Consider the following 9,590-nt stretch of genomic DNA (forward strand, 5'->3'; position numbering starts at 1 on the left):
AGTGGCTTCACCCTTGAATGTCCAAATCACGGTCAGCACCCCCACCCATTAAACTCCCAATCTGAAGGTTTTTACTTTGATAATATCCAAGTAATGTATTTTTGGTGTTGCTTCAATTGCCTGGAGGGGTCCCCTCATAAAGGATACTGCCAGGTGAATTTCTTCAAGGGTTTGCCCTGCACTCTCTCAAAGTATCTTTATAGTGTGATGTCTTACGTTTAAATCTTTTACCTGGATTTGTTGATGGCATCAAAAATTAACATATGAGTTCTCCTGAAGTCTGTACACACAATGCTGGTGTTAAATTGCTTAAACACTAACACGCCTGAAAAAGCCAAGTTCTTGACTTGAGGCTTCATCAGAAGGTCTTGTGGTCATTGCAGTTGGCTGCCCAGTGGCCAAACATCTCTCAGATCTCACAGTACGGGCGTTCCTCACTCTGACTGCCATGGTGTGTAGAGTGGGGAGGGTCATCAGACATCTGTGTCTGGGTAGGACAATCCTCTGTGTCATGCAGCTCAAAGCAGTCACAAATGTCACAGAAGAGGCAAGACTTCTTCTTAGACTGTTTCTCCTGGTCATCACTGTCATAATTGTTGAGCTCATCCGCATTCCCATTGAGGGCTGCTTCTGACATCATCTCTACCTTCATCTTGAGATCTTGATTCTTCCTTTGAAGGTCCACTATTACTGAATTTAGGAAATCAATCTGACTCTCCTGGGCTCTTTCATCCTCTTCTGCCTGAGTATCAGTATTACCTGAGGAGCTGTTGAGCTGCCTCTTGTTTTCTTTGAGTTGAAGCTCCAAGTTCTTTACCTTTAGCTCAAGCTTCACCTTATCGGGCTCTAGAGACTGAACAACTGAATGCAAGGACTTGGCAGAGGCGTTTTCTCTCCTGAGCACTGTGACCTCATTTCTCAGTTTTTCCAGCTCTGCATCCTTTTCTGTGAGTAAGGCACTAGTTATACTGATGGATTTTTGCAAGGAGGCTTTTTCTTCATCTGCATCTTTTATGTACTTGGATTCTCTTTTTTTCGTTTCTAACAACTGATTATTGAACACAGATCTTTCCTCTTCCAGCTTTCGATGACTTGTGACTTCGTCTCTGCTTCTCCCCAGCTCCTCGGCAAGTTTAATGTTCTCTTCTTGCAATGCTGACTTCTGTGTACAGACTTCAGGAGAACTCATATGTTATTTTTTGCTGCCATCAACAAATCTAAGAAAATATTTTTTTCTTCACAAATCACACTTTAGTCTCCCCGTATAAGTTAGATTGATAAATTAAATAATTAGTAGGTGAGTTTTCACCTCTTATTTTGTTTTCTTAAGTTTGAAGACATTGCACCAGATGCCATTACATTCTTTGTCCCTCATAAAAAAAATCCCTACCCATACAATACCTTATTTAAAGTAACTAAATTATGCCGTTACTTTTCGTATTTGCACTAAAATGTTTCCAGGCTGCATTTGTATATTTAGGTTTTTGGTTAAGCTTTGACACTGGAATGAGTTGAAAAAATGTGCCATTTTGCATTTTAATCTACTCATTTAAAAGTATTTTATTCAAAGAAATATCTGAGCTTTTTTGCACTACCTGTTATCAGTAGTGCCTTTATTTCAGGCTTGATAATACTTAGGTGTGATTATAAAATCATGAAACAGGTAAAGGGAGGAGGAAGCCCCCAACTGCTGTGGGGACATTTTATAATCTATATGCTGCATCCGCTTTCTATACTGTGTTTTGTTTATTGGTTTTGCATAATTTTAGCTTATAGATATATGTATATATATATTTTTTTTTTTTTTTTTTTTTTGTAGAGACAGAGTCTCACTTTATCGCCCTCCGTAGAGTGCCGTGGCCTCACACAGCTCACAGCAACCTCCAACTCCTGGGCTTAAGCGATTCTCTTGCCTCAGCCTCCCGAGTAGCTGGGACTACAGGTGCCCGCCACAACGCCCGGCTATTTTTTTTTTTTTTTGGTTTGCAGTTCAGCTGGGGCCGGGTTTGAACCCGCCACCCTTGGCATATGGGGCCGGCGCCTTACCGACTGAGCCACAGGCGCCGCCCCATGTATATATTTTTTTAAAAGCTATATTTTGGGAAAAACCATATACAATCTGTCTTTCTTTTCAGGTATTTACCTTTATGAAAATGAAAACACTTAAAACGATCATCTGAACATAAAAGACTAGTCCAAAAAATAGCATCATAAGGCTTTGCAATTATTTTTTCCTTTTGTTTTCATTTTGTTTCTTTACCAAATTCTAATAACTGGAAGAAGTTTCTCCAATACATTTTTCCTTCTCTAGCAGATATCCCCAGCAATAAATTAATTTAATAATAAGCCAGTATAAAAAACCTAAATTAACCAGTTAATCTATAATCTTCCTTTACAAGTTTAACTGTTTTTAGATGAATGTATGATGAGAAATTCAATGTTAATAATTTTGGATTTTCTTATCACAAAAAATAAAATGAAGGACCTCAACCAACAGAACAGTCTGTCAGCCAGTTTGAATCTATTTATCTTCATTTGAATGTCTTTTAGAATATGTAAAAAGTAATAAAATGCATCTTCCATGCTACATGTATAGTAAGAACTTCTATAATTGTATATATGCTTTTGATGTATTTTCCCCTGAAGATTATCAACTGTGTTTGACAAGTGAATATTAAGTTAATCTGTTAACAATTGAAATTTGGGGTTATAAACATAATAGGAGTTGTTTCACAAACAGAAAACATGTAAAACAGTATTGAAATTTGAGAAAAGAAGTGTTCTGTATCTACTTTAATAAACGGTTATGGTAAAAAAAAAAAATCTTTTACCTAGTAAGATTTAATTTTTGTTAATGGTGAAAGGTGTGGATCCAGTTTCAGTCTTCTACATGTTGCCAGCCAATTACCAGCACCATTTGTTAAATAGGGAATCTTTGCCCCAATTTAAATTTTTGATAAGCTTATCAAAGATCAAATAACAATAGTATCTGGGTTCATTTCTTGGTTCTCTATTCTGTTCTATATAGCTACCTCTCCATTTTTGTGCCAGTACTATGCTGTTTTGATCACTATAGATTTATAGTATAGTCTGAAATATGATAGCATGATTCCTCCTGATTTGTTTTTATTTCTGAATAGTGTCTTGGCTATTAGATTTTTTTTCTGATTCCATATAAAATTAGGTACTATTTTTCCAGATCTTTAACGTATGAAAGTGGTGCTTTAACAGGGATTGCATTAAATTTGTATATTGCTTTGGATAAAATGTACATTTTAACAAAGTTGATTCTTCCAAGCCATGAGCATGGGGTATGTTTTTCCATTTGTTAATGTCTTCAGTTAGTTCTTTTCTCAGAGTTTCATAGTTCTCTTTATAGAGATCTTTCACATCCTTTGTTATGAATTCCCAAATATTTCATCTTTGGCACTACTGTAAAAGGAATAGAGTCCTTGACTGTTTTTTTCAGCTTGACTATTACTGGTATATATAAAAGCTACTGATTTGTGAGCATGGTTTTTGTATCCTGAGACACTGTTATATTCCTTGATCACTTCTAAGAGTTTTGCAGTTGAGTCCCTGGGGTTTTCCAGGTATAAAATCATATTATCTGTGAAGAGTGAAAGTTTGATCTCTGAGCTTCTGCACAGCTATGAACACAGCAAGTAAAGCAAGCAGACAGCCCTCAGAATGAGAGAAGATATTTGCAGGTTATTTTTCTGACAAAGGCTTAATAACCAGAATCCACAAAGAACTTAAAATTATTAAGAAGAAAAGAACAAGTGATCCCATTTCATTGTGGGCAAGAGAATTGAACAGAAGCTTCTCTGAAGAAGACAAGCATGTGACCTACAGACACATGAAAATCTGCTCATCATCTTTAATCATCAGAGAAATGAAAATCAAAACCCCTTTGAGATATCATCTAACTCCAGTAAGAGTAGCCCACATCGCAAAATCAACAAACTACACGTTAGTGTGGATGTGGAAAGAAGGGAACACTTCTGCATTGCTGGTGGGAATGGAGGCTAATATGTTACTTTTGGAAAGAAGTTTGGAGAACACTTAAGGAACTAAAGGTAGACCTGCAATTCCATCCTGCAGTTCCTCTACTAGGTATATATCCAAAAGACTAAAAGTAATTTTACAACAAAGATATTTGCATCAGATTGTTTATTGTGGCTCAATTCATAATTGGCAACTCATGGAAGAAGCTCAAGTGCCTTTGAATGGATTAATAAATTGTGGTATCTGTATATCCTGGAATATTATGCAGCCTTTAAAAAGATGGAGACTTTACCCCTTTTATGTTTACATGGATGGAGCTGGAACATATTCTTCTTAGTAAAGCATCTCAAGAATGTAAAAAAAAAGTATCCAATGTACTCAGTACTATTATGAAACCAATTTATAATCACGCACATTTTCATATGAAAGACAAAACAGAAATATAGCCCAGGATGAAGGAGGGGAAGGGAAAGGGTGGTTGGAGGGTGGGAGGGTAAAACAGTGAGACCTCGTCTATCATGCATATTGCAAGGGTACATATCAAACCCATTAAGTGTAGAGTACAAATGTCTTACCACAATAATTAAGTGAAGTGAAGGCTTTGTTAACAAGTTTTATGTAAGGATTCTAAATTGTATATAAAATCAGCACATTATATCCCATTAATGCATTAATGTATACAGTTATGATTTAATAAAAATAAAGAAGGGGAAAATTTAAAATAAATAAAGTCCCAATTAGGTAGTAATGGCTCTGTCTTAACAGGGGTCAGTACCTCTGCACCAGCATCAGTGGCTCCACCCTTAAAGTCTGAAAAGAGGTTAGTGCTACTGCCCTCAGTGCAATGTCGCATGCATTTCTTTCTCCCAAATGTCCCTCTCTTCCCATTCCTCTCTGCCTCTACTGAAGTCACTGTTTCCCAGCTTCTATCCATATAATGAATGCCCAGACCACCAAGGGAATGGCCACACACTCTGAGCTCTGCAGGAGGTAGACCTTCAGACTGCCAGACAAGGGGGAAAGCTTGGAATGAAAGTTCAGAATTGCAGGAAGAGTATTTATTTTCATGCTGAGCAGGATAATGCCTAGGCTTATGGGGGGGCCACTCTGGAGGAGGAAGAGGCCCAGTATTTAGCAGCTCTCACTCTCACTCAGGGGGTAAAATGAGAGGTCTTTTGTCCCCTGCTCACTTGCAGAGAAAACAATGCAGCATGCCTTCTGCTTTGGGGAGGAGACTCTTTTTCTCCTGGCAACAGGCTTTCTACCTGGAATTTGTTCATTAGCACCTCTTTCTTGGAATCACAGGTTTACACAGCTGGTATCATGTGTGCTTGTCTATTTTTTTTCCTATCTCAGCTCCCCTCTTTCAGTTTCAGAGGCCAAATCTGTCCAGAATCTCCCCTTCTGGTCAGGAGCCTCTGGGGAAACTTGCCTCTAGTGGGCCATCTTCCTGCCCACCTCTGTCGAGTATTTTTAAGAGAATAAATTCTAAATGGCTGCATAAAGCCTGAAATATTAGAAGAAAACTAATCAGGTACTGCTCATTAGTATACAGTAAACCTTTCTAGTTTTTAGCCTTCTTCCTCTAGGCTGCCTGGAGCAGTTGAAACCTTAAATACAAAGGGTTTAAAATGAAAAACATCCAGCCTGGGACAGGTGTCCACATTTCAGTTTGTGATCTGTTTCACTGCAGGAGTTTTGCTGAAAGTGAAAAAGTCATACCTGGTGCTCTTCTGTGTGTCTTCCCGTCAGGCCTTCCTAGAGCCCAGAGTTAGCCCTTTCTTCTTGTCCTCATGGAACACAGCTTGTGTGTGAATCCAGATTTAAGCCTTAAAATAATTATGGTCTTCAGTTGATTGATGCTTTCCTCCAGGAACAAGACATCACTGGGACCAATGAACTTGCATTCTTGGATTGTTTGATGGATTCACAGATAACCTGGGTGATATTACTTTTCAGTAATAATGCAGTTGACACACTGCTTTCCAGTCAGTGGTAAGGTACATTTCTTCATGTTTTTATGTACATTTTCTTTTTCTGAATGCTCTTTGGTGACCACCACTTTGGTTTTGGCACTGGATGCTAAATCCATAGCACCACCATTCCTTTTATCATCTTCCCAGAAATTGTCCAGTTAGCCAGGTCACTTTATCTGGAAACCTGCATTGTTCCTATCATTGTTAGATTGACATTTCCCCCTCTAATCATTGCAAATGATTCATGGCTGGAGAAAAAAGACATGTTAATATGCTGTTTAGGATATTGCATCCTCATTGATAAGTGACATATGTTTGTAATTTCCCCCTTATAATAATATATTTTCTCCAATTTTATTTATTTTTTTTTGTAGAGACAGAGTCTCACCTTATCACCCTCGGTAGAGTGCCGTGGCGTCACACAGCTCACAGCAACCTCCAAATCCTTGGGCTTAGGCGATTCTCTTGACTCAGCCTCCCAAGTAGGTGGGACTACAGGCGCCCGCCACAACGCCCGGCTATTTTTTTGTTGCAGTTTGGCCGGGGCCGGGTTTGAACCCGCCACCCTCGGCATATGGGGCCGGCGCCCTACCCGCTGAGCCACAGGCGCCGCCCTATTTTCTCCAATTTTAATATCAGGTGTACACAGATCAAGTAGAATGATCTTGAAGTATTTTTTCTTTTTCTATCATCTATAAGATTTGGCATGATCTGTTTTTCGAAATTATCTTTTACTTTTATTTATAAATATCAGTTGTCTATTTTTTGAGACTTAAAAAAATAATAAATTAACTAATGATTCCATCCTGAATCTGAGTCAAAGCATTCTATTATAGACATACTCTTATCCGACAATGTGAATGTTACTTTCTTTGCATTATTATCATTATTGCTTAATATTTTGATGTAGCAATTGTCTGATTTCTTTTCTGAATGTATTTATGTTCATTCATTCTTTACGAGGTTTTTGTTTCTAGTCCTTATCTTAAACATTGTTATTGTTATTAAATTTTAAGCCTTTTTAATTTTGTGAAGGCAAAAAAATGGAAACCTAATAAACACATGTATATTATGTAAAAATAAACAAATAAAAAAAGAATAACAGCTGTTTCCCTGCCTGCATTGATTAGATCTTCATTGGCTTCGTGTTGTATTGGATATGGACCATGCCATCCTCAAACTCAAGAGCTGCCCACTCGATGATACGTTCCCTTATATCATCTCCAGGTTTCCCAAATTTGGCTTTTCCATTTACATCTTTGTGAATTGATAAACACTCAATTATTTTCTCATTGTTTTTTCCCTTTATAAGGTGAGATACCTAAATCTGAGGAATATGAATGTCTTCTGGAGCAAATGTGCCAATATCCACAATTTCTCCAACCTCTACCACTGTTATTGCTGCAGCTTTGCTCATTGGAAAATTGAAATTCCTCCTGATTTTCCTGCAAATTACATTTCCTGCTCATTCTGCCTTCCAGGCTTTCACCAAAGCTAAAGCCCCTGTAATTGCTTCCTCCACAGTAAAGCACTGACCACTGAACTCCCTCACCTCTCTTGACCTGCTGGCAGTGATGATGCTGAAATCTTTTCTGTATTTGATTGGAATCCTCCTTCTTATACCAGGATCCCATACTTTGTGCTGGTGTTAAATACAGAAACCCCAGCCCCACCTGCAGGAATCTTCCCTGCAAGTGCACGCTGAGGTGTCAGCTCTACTTCTAATTCACCAGATAAGTACTGTCATTCCAATTCTGCATTTTCTCCCCACTGGAGTAGACCATACATTTTATCTGCTTGTATCGAAGTCCAAAGTTGTCAACCTTTGCATGGTTACTAACTGCAGCTAGTCCTTTTACTCCAGTAAGGTTCTCTGGAATTCCACACAGACTAAAACCACCAATCAGAACTGTTGCACCATTGGGTTTGTGTTTTACAGCTTCCACTGGAGTACTGGTAGAAAAATTGCAAACACGTCCCTGGGACCAGGCACTCCAGAGGCATGGGAAGAGGCACAGAACCACAGCCCACAGGAGAGTAGTTTGAAGGCAGCCATCTGTGAGCTGGAGCACGTCTGAGTATGTCAGTGTGCCTGGCCCAGGTTGCCGCCAAGTCACTGGGAAGGAACCGCCTACCAGGTGCTTGAATGTGCATCCAGTAACATCCTTGAGGCTGCCTGTACAAAGGGCCAGCCACACACTGCCTGCTGCTGGTTTATAAATAAGTGAGGCTGGGAGGGGTCCTCACTGGGGAGTGGAGGCTCTTGTCACAGTGTGGGATGGTTGCAAAGGTTCATGGCCTCATAGTGGCCGGTTACTCTCCTGGATCTTGATGTGTTTGAGGCAGCTGTGCTGAAGTGCCCTTGGCCCTGCAGCCTCTAGGCCAGCCTTTCAGCTTTGATGGGGTGCAAATGGCCATCTTCCACTAGGTCAGCAATGATCCTTGGCCTGGGGTTCAGTGTCCTCCAGGGATGGGGTGGGGGTGTCCTGAGGGGCTGGCTACTTTTCCAAGCCATTGTGCTGTGAATGTGTGAGCTGAGGAGGGAGCATGCTTTTCTTCCCATGCCAGTGCAGCATTTTCAATTCTCAAGTTGACCTAATTTTTATAGACTGGACATGTACCACATGGACATACTGGTACAGTAGGCCAAGTGCCTTATGCTGACCATCTCTATATGCTGCCCAGTTTGCTATAGTCCCTTGGCTGGTCAACTTACAAAGGTTCTATAGTAGTTAAAGTGAACACACTGCCTGAAGGAATTTACATGTTCAAAGCAATCCCTATAAAAATATCAATGTCCTTGTTCATGGAATTAGAAAAAGCAATTCTTAAGTTCATAAGGAACCAAAAAAGACAGAAAAGACAAAGCAATCTTCAACAAAAAGAAAAAAATTTGGAGGCATCACATTGCCTGACTTCAAATTATACTAGAAGGATATAGTGGCCAAAACACTATGGGACAGTGCATATAAAAATAGTCATGTAGATCAATGAAACATCATGGTGAACGCAGAAATTAAGCCACATACAGCTAACTGATCTTTGACAAAATTGACAAGAAGAAACACTAAGGAATATTTGACACTCTTTCAACACATGGTGTAGGAAAATTGAATTCTCATATGGAAAAGAATGAAGTTAGACCTATGTCCCCACCATATACAAAAATAAATGAATTAAACACTTGAATGGGAGACATGAAATTATAAAATGGGAGAATAAAACCTGGGAAAACTTTTCTGGATGTTAGTCTAGGCAAATAATTCATGATTAAGACCTCAAAAGCACAGGCAATAAACAAAAATTTTAAAGTGAGACTTAATGAAACGATGAAGCTGCACAGCAAAAGAAATGATCAACCTAATTAACAGAAAACCTACAAAATAGAAGAAAACATTTGCAAACTATACATCTGACAGTGAACAAATATCCAGAATATACAAGGAACTCGAACAACTTGACAACAACAGAAAACTGTTACCCCCATTTAAACCCAGCCCTGGTCAAAAACTGCAAAAAAAATTAAAAAATAATAATAATAAATAAAAAAAGACAAAAGATTAACATGCCAGGGAAAATTTAGAGTACAAAGAACTCTTATACACC

General features: G+C 38.8%; 1 protein-coding gene and 1 pseudogene across 1 annotated transcript; both read right to left on the reverse strand.

Moving 5' to 3' along the window:
- Positions 1-398: 398 nt before the first annotated feature.
- On the reverse strand, positions 399-1,189 carry LOC128570251 (CAP-Gly domain-containing linker protein 1-like). The gene has a single exon (XM_053569201.1). It carries the CDS (start codon positions 1,187-1,189, stop codon positions 410-412), a length of 780 nt encoding a protein of 259 aa, XP_053425176.1. The 3' UTR covers positions 399-409.
- A 4,503-nt stretch (positions 1,190-5,692) lies between these two features.
- Positions 5,693-8,040, reverse strand: LOC128570661 (succinyl-CoA:3-ketoacid coenzyme A transferase 1, mitochondrial-like; annotated as a pseudogene).
- Between the last annotated feature and the right edge of the window lie 1,550 nt (positions 8,041-9,590).

The sequence above is a fragment of the Nycticebus coucang genome, chromosome 18 (assembly GCF_027406575.1).
Source record: "Nycticebus coucang isolate mNycCou1 chromosome 18, mNycCou1.pri, whole genome shotgun sequence".
Lineage (NCBI taxonomy): Eukaryota > Metazoa > Chordata > Mammalia > Primates > Lorisidae > Nycticebus > Nycticebus coucang.

Bases quoted from the DNA above. Each gene is read 5' to 3' on its own strand.
- LOC128570251 (XM_053569201.1), bottom strand. From the start codon at position 1,189: ATGAGTTCTCCTGAAGTCTGTACACAGAAGTCAGCATTGCAAGAAGAG.